We start from the raw sequence: 22211 nt of genomic DNA, 5'->3' as shown, positions 1-22211 counted from the left end.
GCCGATACACATTCGTACAACACTAGAGGGAGAGAAAACTTTGTAACTCAGCCTCATAGGAGGAAATTATATGAGAGGAAGCTTAGCTATGCAGGGTGCAAATTTTATAATAGACTTCCAAGCTTTTTGAAACTATTATCAACTAACTGTGGATTGAGAAATACAAAGCTAACCTTCATAAATTCTTAATAGAAAAAGTTTCTGAAAAACCATCCTTGAAGACTATTAGATAAGTATTGTTAATTTTTATATATTTGTTATGACTGACATATTATATTTTCAAGAAATTATTATTTTTTTAATTGACGCATTCTTGTACATTTTATGTATATTTGAATAAAAGATTGATTGAACGCTGATGTAGCTTTCTATGTTGGAAGATAGGACGGCTACATCTTCCGAAGACCTATATCAGCATAGCGTAGATTAATATTTAAAGATACCTTTATATTGGGTTTGCACAATTTTTCAAGAGAATAAATATCTTTTTGTGTAGTTGAGAAGTTGATATTGTAGTAATTATTCATATTGAATGAAAAAGACTAAGAAATTGTCAAAAAACCACTGATTTATTGATAATTAGAAAGACCGGTTTCGGTTATTACACCATTGTCAATCTCTGATAAACTAAAACTAAATACAAGAGCAGCAGAATTTATACTAGTAGGCGAGTACTGCTATTGGTCGAGGGCATGAACGCCTGCCATTGGCCTAGGCGCCATTTTGTCACACTGTTGAGTGGGAGGAGACTGTCTAGCTAGGCCAATGGCAGGCGTTCATGCCCTCGACCAATAGCAGTACTCGCCTACTAGCATAAATTCTGCTGCTCTTGTATTTAGTTTTAGTTTATCAGAGATTGACAATGGTGTAATAACCGAAACCGGTCTTTCTAATTATCAATAAATCAGTGGTTTTTTGACATTTCTTAGTCTTTTTCATTCAATAAGAATAAATATCAGTCTCAATAGTAAATAAAATGTCGATGTCAATAATAAATAGAATGAATTCTGTACAACCTGCCTCTGAGTTACGTCTCAACTGTCATAAATTAAAGTCAGAACGACAAGAATAAGTTGTGTTGACCTCGATGGTGTCAGCGTTGTTCCTCTGCTTGGTTCTCGATGAGGAGAACATCTGGCGACGATCGGGCAGCAGGTGATAGAGCTTTGCCTCTTCGACCAGCTGACAACAGCTGGGATTCTGCTTCACAGCTGGCATGCTCTCCACACAGTCGTGCAGAAAGTAGACACTCAGCAGGGGTAGTCTCACAGTTTCCAGAACCTGAACGAGACAAGGTCAGTTGCAAGTACTACTCCTTTATAGTGTATAAACACACTATCATAATATAATATAATTATTTTTTACTGGTTCAATGTAATAGAATTTCAGCCCTATTTATAGAAATAGAAGATATTTCTGAAGTCGTGCATAACACGACTTGTCTTAGCTTAATGCATCAATGTAGAGGATTGTATTTGTATCAGACTGCCTCGTTCAGATCCTGGAGACGGAAATATTGTCCTGGAACCATATTTACTATTCATACACAATAATGATATTCGTGACTTATATAATTATAGATAATGTGGATATTCGTGGTTTTTCTAATAATAAAGCATTATAATTATTATAGTGTGTCAGTTTGAATGGTAGTTTTTCAATTTTATCAACTCATGAATAAAGTATAATTATTTTCTATTGGTTCAATTCAATAGAATTTCAGCCCATTTATAGAAGTAGAAGATATTACTGAAGTCGTGCATAAGACGACTTGTATTAGCTCAGTGCATCAATGTATGCACGACTTCAGTAATATCTTCTATTTCTATAAATAGGGCTGAAATTCTATTACATTGAACCAATAAAAAATAATTATACTATATTCATGAATTTATAAAAATGAAAAACTATCATTTAAACTGACACACTTTAAATAAAAACAATTAAAAGAAGGCAACAGGTTTGTTCAGATGAATTGAGGAAAGAAAGATCTGACAAAATGAAAAGGTACTGGGAACAAAAGAAGAGAATTGAAGCGAATGAACAAAGAAAGATGACTAACCAGAGACTACAGTGATCCTATGTGGTCATAAAATCACAAAAAACTGACACACTACCATATAATGCTGTATCATTATAAAAACCACGAATACCATCATATTGACACATCCACAGTATCTTTATATAAGTCACGAATATCATCATTGTATTGTATGAACAGTAAATATGGTTCCAGGATCCACGACAAAACTTCCGTTTTCAAGATCTGAACGAGACAAAGTCAGATACAAATACTATAAACGTATTGACCATCATATACTGCAGCATCATTATGAAATTCACGCATATTATCATTGTTTGTATAATTAGTAAAAAATGTTTCCAGGATCCAGGACAATATTAGACCTGTTTCTGGTTGTCCTATTTATCCATTTCCAGGATAGGATCTGAACGAGGCAAAGTGAGTTACAAATACAATCATCATATTGACACATCCACAGTATAATAATATATACACAGTATAAGTAACAAATATCATCTTTGTATTGTATGAAAGGTAAAAATGTACACCGCATCAGGGTGTGACCACAATGGATGCGTATATGTGACATAATGGATTGAATTGGATGTGTATTATCTAACGGCAAAGTAGACGTTTCGTTCGATGGAAGAGGTCCTCGAGAGAATAGTTCATCACCAAAGTAAAGAAATATGTAATACATACTAATACTTGGGTAAACTTCATCAGTAATTGGTAATAACATAGAGAAAATATACCATAAGAAGATATCCCATGGTATAGGGCATCTTTTTCCAGATTTCACTGATATTTCAAGCTGATTATTATCTGGATATGGATATGCATCACAGTGATTAAGATCTATTACTGTCGACTATTGTTGATTATTACTGTCTTGGAATGGTGAGAGTGTATGAACGGCACTGTATGAAAGACTACCAGCATCACAAAGCTTAACGAAAAATAACTACGTTGACTATTGGTTTGAGCAAACTTGGAACATAAACACTATATACCACAGGATATCTTCTCCAATCTTCTCTTTGGTAATCTATAATAAAGTAAAAAACTGGCTTATTTAATTTTTTACAGCTGTGCCTCTAGTGGAGAAGATTGTTTTAATTTCCGGAACAAAATATTTCAAATTGATATTTATTTTACAGTTTTGAGTACTATACTAAGTAGAAGGAATTTTGTAATAAATTCGGATCTTAATCTTTCTCAAATCAAAATTAATTGTTTCATGTTGTGTTTGGTGAGAAAATTAGACAACATTATATAAAGTGAAGAAAACATAACTTATTTTGTGGACTATTTTAATGAATCGAAATTCGGGGGAGGAACAGTTTTGGGCTTTGCCTGTTGATCCTCCCCAAATTATTTTACATTATAATTTTGTATCATTGAATCAATAAAATAAAATAATCATAATCATAATCTTATACACGCACGAGATAGGGAATTTACGAATGACGCATCATCACGTCTGAACTACTGGCCTGATTAACTTGAAATTTAGCATATAGATTCTTAATTTACCGAGGATGGTTATAGGTCTATTTTAAATTCTTCAAGATTTCAGTTCGACAAGTTTTCAATTAGGTCCATACGGAGCACGGGTTACCTCCTAGTCTATAATATAATAAAGGATCAATTTCAATTCTTCAAGATTTTATTACGTCAAGTTTTCAGTTTATAAAGTTCCTTGCAGAGCACGGGTTACCTACTATAGTGAGGTCCACGTTATAAAGACAGTGGAGAAAGATAGGAGAAAAACGTTGCCGATCCTCTGTCTTGTCAATGCCTTCTATAGACGGTAGCTGATACAGGTTTATTGATGTAATATTAACAGTTCATTCTCGTTTAAAATAATCAATTACATTTTATTAAGCAAGAAATTATATTTCTCAATAATTTCATAATGAGTTTTCATAACTAAGATGAAATACTTTGTTAATTAATTATTAATTCTACATTGTTAAAAGACGATCTGGCAACAGAGCAAAGCAAGAAAGAGATAGCGCTATCCGCTTTGTTGAATGATAGACAAGAATAGCAATACCATTGCTGATCAACCACTGCCATATAACATGGACCTCACTATAGTTTTTTCTATTTGTAATATTTAATTATGCTATATTTTTTCTATGGTATAATAATGGTATTGGCGAACTTGATTTGAACGCCAGAAACAGGAAAACAACCACGATTGGATTCCTGGGCTGGCAAATAATTTTTGAATACGATAGTACGTCCAGAAAGTAAGTTCTGTTTCAATTTATATCCACTGCAGCGCTGCGATCGCAGTTCCGCACATGCACGGTAGACGCTCTGTATCGAGGAGAAGAAACGTGCGCCATTTGAAGATCGCTGTCAGCCACGTACGCTTTGTTGTGCTTGTTTACAATGTCGGTGTTGATTGAAAATCCCGCCGCTTGTGAAATCAGGTCTGTGATTCGCTTTCTTAAGAAACTTGGGTTTCTTACGACACTCCTGAAAGTAAGCGGCGATCAATGGAATGGAGGCACACTTCATCCCCAGCAAAGGTTAAGAAGAAGCAAATCTTGACCCCTCGCTGTCAAAAGGTGTTGTTTTTCTTCACGACAACGCACGACCACACACTGCAAATGTGAAGAAAAACCTTCTACAGGGATTTGGCTGGAACGTCTTTGACCATCCTCCTTACAGCCCTGACCTCGCTCCTAGCGTCTTTCATCTGTTCTTACATCTCAAGTCTTTCCTTGGCGGTTAACACTTTAACAATGACGACGAGCTGAAAGAAACTGTTTCCAACTGGTTGAAGACACAGGCGGCAAATTTCTATGAAGAAGGTTTACAAAAACTTTTGCCACGCTATGACAAATGTCTGCAAAATTTCGGTAGTTATGTGGAAAAGTAGTTTAAGAGTTGTAGAATTTTGTGCAATAAATAAATTTTCTGTATCTGTAAACAATTTAATTTTATTACCAAACGGAACTTACTTTCTGGACCTACCACGTAGTAGCGCTCATCGAATTGCCATCTAGCTGTTTACCCTGTTGTCAATATTTGCAGTAGCAGAAGTCTTCAGGGTGAATTACAGCATTTAACTTGGATTTTCGTTTAATAATAATAATAAACGATTGGTTTAGTTTAGATGTGATTTTTGTGGAAATGGAGAGTAGTAATGAATTGGTACCTTGTGAAAATCTAGCTTGCGCTCTTCGTGCTTATGGTTGAGCCACCTTGCGACGGCGAGAAAGACTGCCTCCTCTTTCTCGGCCACCAGATTGTCATTCGAAGTCAACTCGATCAGCTTCATCGGCAACAACTGAAGGAACTCCTCATGCTGGCAGACCTATAGATCACAAACAAAAATCGATATTTTTATCACAATATATCGATTATTCAACTTCCGGTATATACATTTTTTTGACTTTCGATAAATCGATATTTCAGATTTTTAAAAACTAATGCCCGGTTGCACAATAGCCTGTTGAATTTTAACCGTGATTAATTTGCCACGAGTCCAATCAGAAGAGACTTCTTTACTGAGAAGCCTTCTTTGATTATGTTAATTTACTAACACTGGAGAACGACATTCAGCATATAGGCTACTGAGAGTTAACAAGATTGGTTCTTGTGTCATTTGCGGCTGTTCGGTACACTTTTTTATTATTTAAATTGGATGATCTTTTTCAATATAATTGTTAAGATCATTATAAGAGTAAGAAAAAGTGGCAACTGAAATTTTCAAGTGGTCCAATAAGCGAGTTATGGATTGTTGAAGTGCTAACTTTCCTGATTCCGTTTTCTTTTCAGATCATAAACGGTTTCGACTATATTATTAGAACCGGGCCTAACATTTATTAAATGGGACACATTTTAGTAGATCTCAAAGATAATTGCAATCCTTTATGAGTACTAATATGAACTAAATTTAATATCAATTGCTGAAAGTAAAATTCAACAAGCTTTTCTGCAACCGGGCCTAACATTGATTAAATGGGACACATTTTAGATCTCAAATATAATTGCAATCTTTTATGAGTACTAATATGAACTAAATTTAATATCAATTGCTGAAAGTAAAATTCAACAAGCTTTTCTGCAACCGGGCCTAACATTTATTAAATGAGTCATATTTTGGTAGATCTCAAAGATAATTCCAATCCTTTATTTATTTATTTATTTATTTATTCGTTGATATAATTACAAAAATCATATGAATATGATCGGGATAGAACAACAGGCATAGCCCAAAACTATTCTGTTCCCAAATTTTGATAAATAATGAAATGTCCGAAAAAATAGGTTATGTTCTTACTGAGGAAATTTAAAGTTCAAAGTTCTGTCCAAGAATATAATATATCAGCTAGAAATTTTGAATTTAGAATGATTAAAATACCAAATTATAGTCAAATTTTGCACTTAATATCACCTCACTTTGAATAAATTAAGTTATTTCAGAAAATTTTGAAGCCAGAAATATACACACAACTTTTAACTAATGAGGACTAATATGAACTAAATTTAATATCAATTGCTGGAAGTAAAATTCAACAAACTTTTCTGCAACCGGGCCAAAAATGTATTAAATGAGTCACATTTTGGTAGATCTCCAAGATAATTGGAGAAATTTAATATCAATTGCTAAAAGTAATCAAGGCCTGCTTTCTACAAAACTGATTCAATGACTATAGTGAGGTCCACGTTATAATGGCAGTGTTTGATTAGCAATGGTATTGCTATCCTTGTCGATCATTCAACGAAGCTTTGCTCTATAGCCAGATCGTCTTTTAACAATGTAAAATTAATAATTAATTAACAAAATATTTCATTTAAATTATGAAATTATTGAAAAATATAATTTCTTGCCTAATAAAATATTATTGATTATTTTAAATGAGAATGAACATTTATTATTACATCAATAAACCTGTATCAGCTACCGTCTATAGAAGGCATTGACAAGAAAGAGGATCAGCAACGTTTTTCTCCTATCTTTCTCCACTGCCATTATAACGTGAACCTCACTATAGTCCACATGATGGCAAAGTCCCCGGCCCAGCCTGCAATGTGACCAGTGATAAATGAAGACCAGTGGTGGTGGCAAACTACCCATCTGGTTGTCATTGGTCTTCATTGGACCAACATGTGGATGCGGCAATAGTGAGGTCCACGTTATAATGGCAGGGAGAAAGATAGGAGAACAGTCAGCGCCTGCGCCTTGATACTGCCTTCTATAGAAGATAGCTGATGTTATATCTTATGTTATATTATCTACTCATCTATTTCACTATCCATGACGAACTGCAAGTTAATAATACAGTCTAATTAGACTGTAGTGTCGTCAAAAATATTACAAAACGGATTATATTATCTGTACATTCTTGTTAAAAATGATCAGTAATTAAATTTTATTAGTAAGAAAATATATTTTTTAATGATTTTTTTATGAAAAATACATTTTCATGATTGAGATTGAATATTTTAATTGATTATATTCCTACACTGTTGGAAAACGATCTGGAAACAGTGCGAAGATGATGGAGGATAGCGCTATCTGCTTTGTCGAAAGATAGACAAGGATAGCAACACTAATGTAAATCAAATATTGCCATTATACAGCTATAATTTCTTTAATTAGGAAACAATTTTGTTAGAACTAGCTACATTTGTTAGATAGAGCACTCCTTGAGGTTGTGTTCAACACCAATTTTCATTTGTTTCAGTTTAAAAATGCCCCCTCTCTTGACTATGGAAGAACGAGCCGAAAAAGCAGCTCGTTATGAGGATCTGTGGTGCGAGTACAAAGATGGTGGATGGCTGAGCGAGGGAACCATGCAACACTGGATGCAAAAACTGTTAAGAATTCCCATTCCAAATTACTAAAAACAGGGAGTGTCGCAGATACAAGACGACCAGGAAGACCATGAACGTCAAGGACAGCAGAGAATGTTGACAGAGTTCGTGAAATGTTCATGAGGATCCCTAAGAAGTCACTGCGTCAAGAATCTTGTGAAAGTGGTCTTTCACGTTACTCTGTTGCAACGATTCTTAAGAAAGATCTAAATGATTTTGCATCCAGTGTCGCATGGATCTCTCGTTCAGCCATCCACCTCTTTTGTACTCGCACCACAGATCATCCCCAGAACTCATAAAGAGCTGTTATTTCGGCTCGTTCTTCCACAGTCAAGAGAGGGGGCATTTTTAAACTGAAACAAATGAAAATTGGTGTTGAACACAATCTCAAGGAGTGCTCTAACTAAAAAATGTAGTTCTAACAAAATTGGTTCATAAATAAAGAAATTATAGCTGCATAAAAATGAGGAGTGACTTATCAGACACTCTGTATAATGTGGACCACACTATAGTTGAAATGATTGTCGAATGATAGACAAGGATAGCAATACCGATGTTAATCAAATACTGCCATTATAACGTGGACCTCACTATAGGTGATTAATATTGTTCAACTAGTTCCGAACGAGGAACCAACATGGATGCCATTTCTTGCCAGTAGTCGAGGATTGGGTCGTAGCTAAATAGTAAAAATGTAGTTAGCATAGTTAAAATTAATGTCATTCATCTATATTTTTCATTGGGCCTGAGTATTTACCCATACATCAAATAAATATATATTTCGGGTTCTATATCATCGATACATCGCCATCGATACGTTGCTTCGATAAATCGATATTTTGAGAAAAATGTTGCTATCACTTTAGGCACACACCTCGAGGAAGTTCTGCAGCGCATAGCTCTTTGCCTTGGTCTGGAGGTCTGCGCATGCGTGCTGCTCGGCGAAACAGTGGATGCCGAGGCAGTTGGACGAGTCCATGTGACGCTCGAGGAACTGGCAGGCAGCCTCTTTCACAGGCAACACTTGTAGAAGGTTGGCGGCCGAAAGCAGTGACTGAAGCAACCAAACGTCAACTTTACTCATTTTTCCATTTCATTCATTGTTTCATTACATTTATAAATACAATTACAAATCATATGTAATGACTGAGAGATTGATTGATTGAGTACTTTATTTATGTAGATTACAATATATACTGGCTTATACACTTATATACAATAGCTTACAATACAGCAAAATTATGGATGAATTGAAAAATATAAATTAAGAAAATAATAATTATACTCTTAATTTATATTATTAATAATTTTCTTAATAATTATTATTGAGCTGTATATAATATGAAGAAGAAAAACATTTGTAATAACTATAGATAAAATAGATATATTGTTATGCATCTACATAAATTGGCGGAGCTATGGACATATCAAGTTCATTCTTTGGAAAGAATATTCGAAGTATTCTTCCACTAACTCTCTACCAAAAGAGAGAGAGAGAGAGAGAGAGAGAGAGAGAGAGAGAGAGAGAGAAAGCAACAGGCTGAGCCCAAAACTGCTCTTCTCCCAAATTTTATAAACAGTAACAATTCCAAAATATATAGATTCTTCAATTCGTTGGTTGGGACATGTGCACAAAGTAAAGGAACACCTAGAGTATCCTTATTTTGTGGCCATGTGGAACGGATGTCGGAAACCAGTACAGCACGTATTCAATTCAGTTTATTTTTACACACACACACACATACAAGTTTGATACAGGGATTAAAATAAGAATACATGCAAACAACAACAATACACAATAAAACAAAATAAAAAGAAAGTGGTGAAAAAAAGGGTGGAAGATTGAAGGGTTTTTCCAACTATGGATATCTATGTACTAGGAAAACCTTCAATCCTTGAGAAGGTGAAAAAGGTATCAGGAAGAGTAAATAGACGGTAGATATGAAAAGATGGGATGGGGGAAGAAAAATAAGGGAAAGGATGGAAAAGAAACCGATAGGACCAGGTGTTAAAAAAAAGATTTGAAGGACTAGATGAATTACAAAGGATTGCAGAATAAGCAAGCACACAAGTCAGCATAGAGACACTCTATATCAGCAACCAGGGGGACAAAGAAAACGAGGCCGACCACGCAAGAGATGGTTGGATGACGTAGAGGCAGACCTTCAATCCTTGGGCGTAAGAAGGTGGAGACAGCGAACACAGGACAGAGATGCATGGAGAAGGCTTGTGGAGGAGGCCAATGCTCTTCAAGGGCCATAGAGTCAATGAGTAGTAGAAGTAGAAGTAAAATTAAGAAATGATCAATACATTTCAAAAATTCGATAACTGTATTCATACATAGATTAATAAAAGTGTAAGTGTCGGTTACACAAAAGCCGGTTAAATTTTAACCGTGATTAATTCCAAGAGAACCAACCAATCAGAGTCTTTTCAAAAAAGCCTTCTGTGATTGGTTCTCGTAAAGCTAATCACGGTTCAAATTTAACCGGCTTTAGTGCAACCGGGCATAAGTAGGTTAAGCAACCATGAATCAAAAGAGAAAACTATAGCATCACTTGGAAATAAAGAGTTGATAAGAGCATTCGTATGATTTTTGTGTCCCTGATTGATTGATTGGGTACTTTATTCATGTAGAGTAGATTACAATATATACTGGCTTATACACTTATATAAAATAGCTTACAATACAGCAAAATTATAGATGAATTTACATAATATAGACTAAGAAAATAATTATTGAACTGTATATGATAAGAAAAAAGCAATTTGTAATAACTTAAGATAATATTGTTATGCATCTACATAAATTGGCGGAGCTTTGGACATACCAATGTCCATTCTTCGGAAAGAATATTCAAAATATCCTTCCCACAGATGGGAGATCCACCACGCCCGAGTATATAATTTAAGCCGTCAATGGGCCTCACGACTGTTATATATCAGCCGGGACTAACAGTTTAATATGCCCATCCGATAACACGGAAGTGATCTGGCTAAAAACTTTTGTCTGTATCTGGGTTTAAATCAACCCGTATCACCGTATTCCGGTGATCAATTAACTTAGGAAGACACACAATGAATTTGAGAATACTAGTCTTTTCATTGAAAGAAGAGATAAAACATGGAGTTTGCGCTTGTGTAAGTAATAAAGTATTGTAAAAGATGATATGAGTCACTGCTTTTATACTTACAAAATCAGCTGATATGAGTCATTAATTTAAAACTTACACGCAAACTTTTTGTTTTGTCTTCCTTTCGATGAAAAGATGTTGATTTGTTGTTTCATGGAACATTTTAAAACTGGGCAGATCTTAATGATCCCTCCAGGCTTTTACAGTCATAAAATTACATCTAGATTCCTAAAAATGAGCAGAAAATTAATGAGTGATGTAGCTTACCTGTACATTATTCCTAGTAATAACAATTGAGCTGGTGTAGGCATAATCCAGTAGAAGACTGAGCATTTCCACTTCAACGCCTTTTAATGACACAACATTTTGTTTTGATTCCGCCAATTTACTCATAAACATTGCCTGTGAAATTACGAAGAGAACTGATTTTATGGCAAGTAATTAGTACACATCAACACAAATTTTCAATACTTAAATTACGACATAGCAGTTTGATTGTTATGATTGAAAGCTATTAGTTTCTACGCACATATGTGGAGCGCTTTCCGACGCCAAGTTCACTTTTCAACACAAATTTATGTTGAATTTGAATACATGATTATGAATGCAGTTTTTCGGAATAGTACAGCTCCGTATTTATTTACATTTTATTTTTACAAAAAAAAAAACACATATCAAGAGAGATAATCTTAAGATACCTTGTACAATTTCTCTCCCAAAGAAATTGAGATTTCAATCAATACTTTTGAGATGCAATATTATATAAGTAAACTAGAATTATATCAGGCTATTGATCATATTTCTATGTAGCCTATATTAGGGTATTAGGCCTACACACTATTACAATGAGTACGGTATATTAGTCATCATCCGATATTAGTCATATTCCTAAGTATATTATGGTAGGTACATATTATTACAATGAGTATTGATATCAGTAGCCATTTTATGTGAATGAATGAATAATAATCACAAATTAGATTAATGATTGGATTTTTAAATTGGCGTAGCAATTGGAAATAACAAAAGATACAGTGACATGGAAAATAGATTAACAACATTCAAATAGAATGTTCAAAAGAATTACTTGATTGGTTTTAAAGAATTGCCTTCCAAAGATATTTTGATTAAAAATTACTTTTCAAAATTAATTTGAAGGTGAAGTGATTAGATAGTATGGTTGCTTACACTGAAGTAGGGACTAAATGAGGCCAGCACATTCCTATGTGCTGGAAATATTTGACCACTAACTGATAGGTTTACATCACAGAATTGCCCACTCTTTCTTAGTTCGTTAAGTCCTTCTAGTATCTGGAAGAAAGGGAAAAGAATTAGAGTTAGTTGTTAATGTGAATAGAAGAGCTAAGAAATCGTACAGTTATATTTTGATTACAATTTTTAAAGCTCTAAATTTAACAAAAAAAAATTGTTTGATAGCTCGTTATTTAAAATAATTTCTGAAAAAAAGGTGCCCATAAGTCAGGGCGTGATTCCTCACATCAAAAGAAAAAAGTTCTAATTAGCATAGGTTCGAAAAATAGAGAGCTTAACATATTTTGTCTATCTTTCATCCGTTTTGTATGTAATTAAGGATTATTTTTTCAAGGTTGCATTTGTCTAATATAGACTTATTCATTCTACATCTTTCTCTATAAAATTAAATTTTCTACAAGTTCTGTAGAAAAATATATTGTGTTTATCGTACATTTAACATAGTAAATCTGCTTCAAACCTTAAAGGAACTTGTTTTTCTGGACCAAGTTTCGCGCGTATTTCATCACATATCTCAAAAATTACTGTAGCTACAGGTCTGGTAACGATTTCATCCAATTTTTCAGTTCATTTTACATAAAGTACGCTGAATTGTTCGTTTCGGCAGGGGAACTGAAATTCAGACAAAATCTTTCACCCTGTAAACTTGGGAACGAAGCATTTTCGGACCTATGTTAATTAGAACTTTTTTCCTTCTTTTGATGAGAGGAATCATGCCCTGACTTATGGGCACCTGTTTTCAGAACACTCTGTATATTGCTATCACTGTCTATCATTCGACAAAGCAGATAGCGCTATCCTTTTCTAGCTCCGCAACTTTGCCATATCGCTTTTTAACAATGTGGAAATATAATAATTTAACAAAATATTTGACCTTTTATGAAAAATCATTATTAAATCATTGAACAATATATTTTCTTGACGTAAAGGACATAATTGATAATTTTCAAATCATCAAAACCACTTTTTTACAACTTACTTTATTGGAGTGTGAGTTTTCGATGAACTTATATTCGTTGGCACCGGGTCCTTCCATTGATCTATTATCAACTTCCGAACTGGTATCACTATCAGTGCTCGGCTGTCGTTGTCTGTTGAAGGGTAGTCGTTTGCAATGCGGTACATTATCAAGACCATTCATTGTAATTGTCGTAGCATTCATAATGCCTGAAACAAATTATATCAGGCATTAGTCAGATCACACATAGCTACTAAAACGTTAACGATTGTAAAACATAAAACAAATTTCCGGAACAGGTTGGAATTGCATATAGGTTGTAAATAATAACAAATGTTAGGTCATATGAGACAAAAATTCATGTCCCAGGACTACGTATGTATATACTACCTATTGTCACAATGTGATTCGTGACTAATGAAGGAAGGCCTATTAGGCCGACGCGGCATCATCAATTTAGGTAAGGCATCTCGTCGAGTCTACGATAAACCCAGGCACTTGACTACTGCGCAACGGAGTCGCGCAAGACTGACCTTATCTTTCTTCCCCTGTCACCTCCAACACTCTCTAGAGGATCGGAGCAGCAGCATTCAGCAGAGTCAGTTGGACTGGAGCTCTTGAATAAGCAGATTTGTGACACAAGTCATTATACTTAATTTTCCACATCCGCAAAGTACACATTTTTTATTTTAATCGAGAAAAGAGGTGTATCGTGAAGGGCTACATCATCAGTTATAAAGCGGCGTTTGATAGTCTTCGTTTGCAGCGATCCAACTTGCAACGACTTGTTACATTTTGACAAAAGTCTAACGAGGCTCGGAAATATTACAAATGGGATTGGAATAAGAGAAAGAAGTCTACTGGAGACCGGACCCATTTGTTCCGTTTCGATAGCTGCATTTCCGGAGGTTTCAGAGTGCTGGTTACCAAGAGTATTCCACATGGTGACCTATGACGAAATCCTACTTCGAGTGTTCGGAATTATTCCGAAATAGGAAAAGCATGAAATTCTAGAGATAGGAAACGCTTTTGTCGTCTCGATAGCTGCATTTCCGAAGGTTCCAGAGCGCTGGTTACCAAGAGTATCCGACTTTGTGACCTATGACAGAGTCCTACTTTGAGGGTCAAATTATTTCAAATAGGATTGGAATAGAAGAAGGAGGTTTTCTAGAAATAGGGAACGCTAAACGGAGGTTCTTCTGAAATCAAGCAAATTAATTTGTATTCAATAAGACAGGGCAAAACTATCTCAATACAGAAAATATATACAATTGTAGCCTATATGAACGAAACTTAGCATATATGGGCTTCTCTTGAAAAGTAAATTTTATAGCACTTTTTATTTTAAATGTAGCGAAGACACACAGAAAGCTATCTGCGATGAGAATTTATTAGGATTCAATATCTTAATAGAATCGCTCAACTTCACTTAAGAGCTGATTGCTTCAAGTTTAAGTACCTCAACCATAATATAAGAACAAAGATGCTTTCTTAAAAATATTTTTAAGGCAGCATAATTTTTTACTTTTTGATGTTTGAGCTACAAATTGCATGTTTCGTTTGATGATACATGCAGGTACATAAACTTGGAAATTAGAACAAGCAAGTATTTTGTTACCTCACTAAGATATAAAAATGTACCTACAAAAAAAGATGAAGTTTCAATTAAATTACTGTTCAATTGACATAACTTTGTAAGCATTATTATTTTAGTAACTAATTCAACTTGGTAATTTTCATACTTCACCTTCAACACCTACACTGGTGAAAACAATTTTGTAACATAGTACAATTTTTCTCTCTCTTCAAATCAAACAATGAAATTAGACATATATTTTTTCAGGCATATTACCATAAGAGTAAACAAGTTTGACAAAATAATAATTTTATATTTAACTTCTGCTGTTCTGCTCAAATCTTAACCTACAAATTACAAAACAAACTATAACACTACAAATTGCTAGACGTGAGACCACGACAAACTGAATAGTCGTGAGACCACGACAAACTGGGTCGTTTTTGAAATCAGTTTGTCGCCTTACGCATACAAAAAACTGAGTCTATTAACACAAACGCACACGAATACCAATGAACTATTTTAAACCAAGTCATTATATTTTAAGGAAAAATATATGTAGATTGGTTTCATCAAAACAGATAAGAAAAAAAGTTTTATTTGGAAAATAACAATGTTTAAAGGGAAAACATCAATGTATCGATACCTATTCAATGGTGATCGATCTTCAAGATCGATACATCGATATAAACATTGCAACAAAATCACAAGCAGACCTGCAGACGGCTGATTGATGAGAATGATATTTGTATTTGTTATTACAATAATTATTTGATTCTATATTACATTTTTTACATTATCAATTTGATAATGGCGCTTCTTAGTTGTAAAAATGTTTTTTCAAGTTTTATCAGCAAATTAAATAGAACATCAATAACAGAGGTGAGTTAGCATGTTGGTACATTTTCAGGATCAATTTTTATTTATACCAATAATATAAAATTTACCAATCTTAGCAATTTTTAGATTGATAATTTTAAACTTGAAAATCATATTAAATGGTCTTTTGAAATATAGCTACTTAAATGCCAGTTTTAGTTTAATTTACATAATAAAATACATGTTCTTTTAGGGTTATGATTGATAAAGAAACTGTAAAATGGGAGCTAAACCATTTACAGTAAAAGTGACTAGCATAGTAAACATGTAATTTCTATGTATTCTGATTAGACTGTTCGTAATCGTAATTAGGACGTCTTAGTGAGCATGAATAATCCATTTGAAATTGAAAGAATCCAATCAGTATCACTATTTGTAAAAGAGTCCAGTGAAGTAACCAGTACAGTGAGAATATTATTTCCTTCGTTATAATAAGACTGTCCAATCAGATTCCATGAGAATTATATTTTCATTGTACTAGTCAGTAGTCATTTTCATTATAAGCTTAAAGGGTCATTGCAGTGATCCCTCTGAAAGCCTAACAACCGTGGTCGTCATTTTAGTATGTTTTTTCTGGATATCAGAAGTGAGACTGTCCAATCAGAACTCATGAGAATAATATATTATTGTACTAGTCAGTAGTCATTTTCATTGTAAGCTTGAAGGGTCATTGTATACTGGCAGTGATCCCACTGATAGCTTAACAGCCGTGGTCGTCATCTTAGTATGTTTTTTTTCTGGATATCAGACTACTTCCCAGAGGGAGGCTATAAAATCAAAGATTTTTGAATATATTTTAGATATTTGTTGCTTGTGTATGGCTGTCATTAGGCCTACAGGTCCAAGTTCTGCTCAGCCTCTGGTAGGGTAAATCCAGCCTGAGTCTAACCCTAGTCTCATACGGGTGGAAGCTCTGTCGGGTCACGAGCAACCCCACGTTTACATGTGTTCTGCAAAGGGTATGAAGAACATAGAGGGAGAAGACGGTGAGGATTCTCTCTTTGATAAAGAGTGGGCGACAGTGGGCTAATCTACCAGCCCCACAAATAATCCTCAGGGCCCTCTTCTGGAGACGAAGGACTCGGGCGACATCTGTGGCTTTACCCCAGAGGGGGAGGCCATATAAAATCACGCTCTGAAAAAAGCCAAAATAGCAAATTTTAAGATAATGAGGTGGCAAACTGTATTTGAGACCTCTCAGCAGGAAAACCACTCTGCTCAACATGGCGCAGACTGTCTCAATGTGCTCGCCCCATGAGAGCTTCCTGTCAAGGGTAAACCCTAACAGTTTGACGGGGGCAAAATTGTATTCATTCCCATTTCTGAGACTGAACACAATAGACTGTGTTTTGTCTTCATTGAGGAGGAAGCGATTGGCAGAGAACCAACCAGTCCGACGCAAATGCCCCAGTCTCCACCATAGCTGCCCTCAGCCCTCCCATCTCGCGACCAGCATTGAATAAGGTGGTGTCGTCCGCATAACAGACAACACACCTGCCATCCACTTGGGCTATGTCGTTAACTGAAATAAGAAACAACAGAGGCCCCAGGACTGAGCCCTGAGGCACTCCACAGTCAACACAATCCCCGATCTCAGAGAGAACTCTATAGCCAGCACCGCCTGTCTGCGACCCCCCAGGTAGGCCTGAATCAGTTTGAGAGGAGACGGTCCCACACCTTAATGCCCAAGCTTGTCCATGAGAATAGCATGATCCATTGTATCAAAGGCCTTGCTGAGATCACACAAGGTGAGCCCAGCAAGTCCACGTGCCTCAAAGCAATCAAATATTTTGGAAAGCAGGAAATCTACTGCATCAGTGGTGGATCTATTTTTTCTGAAACCAAACTGGGTGGTCGCAAATAGGCCGCACTGGTCACAATAAGCAAGGAGTTGCTCAGCAATAAGGATTTCAAATATCTTCGATATAACAGGCAGGATGGAGATAGGCCTATAGTTAGTAGGATCATGCCTATCACCCATCTTAAAGACAGGCACCGTCTTAGAAATTTTAAGCTGAGAAGGAAATACTGACTGCTGGAAACACAGATTAATACAAGCAGTCAGGGTAGCAACAATAAGAGCTAATACACCCTTAATAGTAGCACTGCTCAAACAGTTCACAACTCGAGTGACATCATCTCAAGTAATATGGCGCCAGGTCAAAAGCCGAAGAGCGGGGGGCCGAACCGAAGCCGAGAGCTGATCCTTCGCCACCACAGGTGAAGCTCGGATCCCCTCGCAGATCCCGCGAATAGAGCTGGTCCACGCGTCGTGAAGATCATCCGCAGATACCGGAACAGCACCAGGAGCTGGCACACCCGCAGCGGCCCTGATGATACCCCAGGCAGCTTTGCACCTATTGGGTGCCCGGTCAATCAGCTCAGAGTTGTAGCGCATCCTGGCCGCACGAACAGCCCGCTGGTATGATCTCCTAAGTCCCATGTAGGTCCGTTTAGAGGACAGAAGTAGATCAGCCCGAAACCGCTCGAATACGCCATAAGAACCAGGTGAAGAAGGTCGTCCGTAATCCATAGTGCACCACGTTTACCAGGCCTTCCAGAGAGGAAACGTTTTAGTGGAAAGCAGTTGTTGAAGCCAGTCAGGAGTCTATAAAAAACGCCGTGAAATTGGGCTGTGCATCAGGATGATCCTTCAGAAAGCTCCAGTCAGTCAGAGTCAGATAATGCAGAAAACGCTCGCGTCCACCCTGTGTGATGGGTCGCACCCAAGTGAAGGTATAGAGGCAGGGTAGGTGGAAGTTGGCAATTCCACATTGCAGCCGAGTGCCAGGTGGTCACTGAGGAGAGGATTTACAATTGAACAACTAATGTTAGTGCCAATGTTCAGATTTGTATCACATTATCGAGGCAAGCATCTAATCTAGTGGGCTGCCAGTTAGCCACATAGAGGTCCAGAGATCTAAGTAGGTTAACGAACTCAATGGTTGCCGCAAGAACGCAATGGTTGACAAGAATGATGCTCGCCACTCGCCTAAAGCGGGCCATCCACTATCCAATTTTGTCCAATTTGATTCGACGGCGTAGCGAATATTGCCGGACGAGTTTTACGGGTAAACAGGTCACCTGTTTTTGCAAGAACAGTTGCCTAGTCAGGTTTGATTTAGAACGTGAGTGGGGATGCTGGGGACTAATCAGCTGGAGCGTGAGTGGTGGATCAAATTTTCGGATAGTGAATGGCCCGCATAAGCTTGTTGGCCTCTGCTGTGACTCGTCTCGGAGCAAAGGCTTCCACAGAAGCCAACTACTCTATTGCGATCGTCGTCGTTTGTACACAATCGACAAGAGTGTGGCACCGGCATAACATACATACACATAAGAATAAATACAATGTTTACATTAGTCAAAACGACTTGAAAATTTCTAATAACTATGCCACACTATCGCCAAGTAGCTTGCCAAATTACTCTCTGAAAGGCTAACACGAGAGCTCGTGTTAGTCTTGCCATACACACTGCAATGCGAACAGAAGACGAGTTCCTCATTAATGATCAGCGGTAACAAGTCACTCGTCCTGCCTTGTCTCGTTTCGCCACGACAAAAATTGGAGCGAAGGCGAACGGTGGCATAGTACCTAGCCTTCGACACTCTATAGTGTGTTTTAATTTACTTCGTACTTGGAGGGATACGGTGAGTAGCGAAAAGGTGGGATGCAGCTGCCGCGGTGTTGCCGTATTTACACGGTCATTCACGAGTGAGAATAATGAGTACTCTCTTATAAGCCTACAGACGGGGAAAGAAGAGGCGGTCAGTAGGTACTTTCCATCAAATCAATTTTGGGTACAAGAAAACTCTATAATAATAATGATGGTTCCTTGATCCATTCTGAGCTGCGATGTATTAAAACACTTTTCTCTATGTATTTAACACGACATGCAGTCAAAAGATAAATTTTGACTGCATGTCGTGTTAAATACATAGAGAAAAAGTGTGTCTGTGATGAAGAATTAACTGATTTACAAAACACAAAGGGACACAATATGAGCCTACAGCCTAGTTGACATTACTTATTTTGACCTTAATGAGTATAAATAATATTCATAGCTGAAGTAGGCCTATACGTCTGTGAGACGTCTTAATAAGACGTCTCACATAATATGTGAGTATTTCCCTTCAACCACGGAGTAATGAAGAGATTAATAAGTAATAGTTTGTGAGTCAAGAGATGAAATTTAATAAAAAAATGCATTTGCTAATGCTAATTAAGTAAGTAATGCTAAGTAATGAGCAATAAGCACTTCTTTATTCCGTGCTTCTATGAAACTTACTATAAAAACTAGTGAGACCCTGGGCTGAAGTACTCGCTCGTGAGCTATATCATTCTGATTTTAAAATCTGCAGCTTGTTAGCTATTCTGAGAAAGATTTTTAAAAACCTATAGAAAATGTTAAACCTATAGAATAAGGAGGTGTTTTAGCTGGCTGAACACTAGAGTGACCTCTCTTTCTCCTAGCTTCTCCACTTTCCATCACGGATAAATATATTGAATACACAATAAAATGATTGTACACTTTAAAAATTTTAGTTGTAACTTATATTTAAAAAAACACACTCACGCACACTGTACAATCAAAAGACACACTCACAACTCTATAAATCTAATAATAGTGATTATTTTACGCAGAACACTGACCATACGCAAGACAAACGCAGAGCAAACCTTCTCTGGCGAAGTTATGGTTCAGAATGCACGTGTGCGATACTGTGCGTGTGGGTGAAACAATCTGGCATCTATGCCTGTTGCCATGACTGCCGCGTGGTTCTATTCCTGTTCCAATTGGCTGAACTGGTTTGTCAGCTCCCACCTGGTTTAGTTCGCCCCTCCAGGCAAAGTATGAAGTAGTTTTAAACAAACTATAGTGATTAGTACGCACTTAGCCAACAACCCCGCAATTTCATTTTGTAATTAAATCAAAACTTGGGGAGTTTTTGTTCATTAATTTTGTATGCATGTTGACATGCTTCTCTTATGTAGTTTTTGGCAAAGTCCAGTTAAAATTTTGGTTTAATAATTTCCAGACTCAAAAGCGTTTGACACCGCAGTACCAACAAACCTGTAACGAATGGGTGGATGCCAGAATGCGGAAAGATGTGCGAAAAAGGAAAGCGTTGACAGAATATTGGCCAGTCAAATCACGATTGATAGCTCTGAAGAAGAACGGAGTTCTCCCTCCTGAACTCAAGGTACGGAAATTGAATTACCCTACAATAATTAATTACTTGATAAAAATGATTAATTTACATCAATGTTTCAGCGTGCTCCGCTGAGACAATTTATAAGTATCATTTATAAATACGACGTTTAATATTATCATTCGCTTCAATGCAAACTTTCAAGCCCGTTTACACAAATGTGAAAATATTAACGGACCATTTTCAAAAATAGACTTTTTCTTATTGGTTCTCCTGACATTCAACAGGGAAATAATTAACTTAATAAATTTTCAGGCCCGGTTGCACAAGCCAAAATTTTAATAGGGATTCAATGCCATGAGAAGGCTTCTCTGATTGTTTTTTGTGGCTTTTTCTAAGAACCCTTGTCTAATTGGATCTTATGGCATTTAATTACAGGTGAAATTAGAAAAAACAGACTTTTGTGCAACCGGGCCAAAATATTAAAAGAGTGTTTATTTATGCTCTTCGGTAAATTACCTATCACTTAATTTGAATATTTTGTTGAAATGTACAATCTTTTCTTTATGTTCATTCTTTATTATCCTTGTTACTTATTATTTGTCTACTTTCTCATTCAAATTTCATCTGAATCGTTATAGTCCAGATTCACCCTTACTCACACGTCTATGTAAGAGTATTTCTCATTAATATCATAATTGTACAATAATTATTGTTAATATACTTTTTATTATGGTTTGCTAATATTTCATGTTATACTGTAGTATTACTATATTTAGCGTACTGTTATGCTGTATAATATACATCAATATTGTAAAGTGTTAAAGAGAATAAATTTGATTTTATCTAGAATTTATTCTTCTACAATTTATTATTCAAGGACTAAATTAAGTATTCTTTATAGATTACAGTTAGCCAATTGAGATTAAAGGTGAATCTATCTCTCATCACCATATTGTGTTGCATTTATGTTTTAGATTAGGTGACTGTTCAAGTTAGGCTAATTGATTTGTGGTGTTTTTTGATCAGGAGGCGGCTCTCGAGGAGATGACTCAGCTTCCAGGGGACATCAACAGATGGCACAATGCCATCTATAGGTGTGCGGTCACCTCTCGGCCCAGGGGCACTGTCTACAAATGGCGGCTCAGTCGAATTGTCTTCAGGCATTTGGCCGATTATAATAAGTTGGCCGGTATTATGCGTGCCAGATGGTGAACATACTTGCAACATGTTTTTTCTCTTGAAGAGTACTCTAACAAACACTGTAAAATGTATCTTTGTTGTTCTATGGTATCGAAAATAAATTAGTTGTGTTATAGTTTAAAAGCATGATTGTTAATATATTATGTTATTTTCCTTTCTATATTATTTATCTGT

The 22211-nt window shown here is 36.1% G+C and overlaps 2 protein-coding genes across 2 annotated transcripts in view; one reads left to right on the top strand and one right to left on the bottom strand.

The window, feature by feature from the left end:
* The window catches only part of LOC111048771 (kelch-like protein 12), a 30390-nt gene extending 15208 nt beyond the window's left edge, over window positions 1–15182 (bottom strand). The window contains 7 exon segments of the mRNA XM_039428966.1: window positions 1084–1281; window positions 5199–5357; window positions 8739–8918; window positions 11266–11400; window positions 12187–12309; window positions 13250–13437; window positions 14976–15182. Of these exon segments, the coding sequence (XP_039284900.1) occupies window positions 1084–1281; window positions 5199–5357; window positions 8739–8918; window positions 11266–11400; window positions 12187–12309; window positions 13250–13432 (978 nt within the window). The 5' untranslated portion in view covers window positions 13433–13437; window positions 14976–15182.
* Window positions 15183–15466: 284 nt separating this feature from the next.
* Window positions 15467–22197, top strand: LOC120351466 (28S ribosomal protein S14, mitochondrial-like). The gene is made up of 3 exons (XM_039428984.1): window positions 15467–15686; window positions 20721–20885; window positions 21864–22197. Exons 1-3 carry the CDS (start codon window positions 15615–15617, stop codon window positions 22047–22049), a joined length of 423 nt encoding a protein of 140 aa, XP_039284918.1. The 5' UTR covers window positions 15467–15614; the 3' UTR covers window positions 22050–22197.
* The last annotated feature ends 14 nt before the right edge of the window (window positions 22198–22211 follow it).

Source organism: Nilaparvata lugens, chromosome 5 (genome assembly GCF_014356525.2).
Source record: "Nilaparvata lugens isolate BPH chromosome 5, ASM1435652v1, whole genome shotgun sequence".
NCBI classification, from domain to species: Eukaryota; Metazoa; Arthropoda; class Insecta; order Hemiptera; family Delphacidae; genus Nilaparvata; species Nilaparvata lugens.
This window is presented reverse-complemented; position numbering and strand designations above follow the sequence as displayed.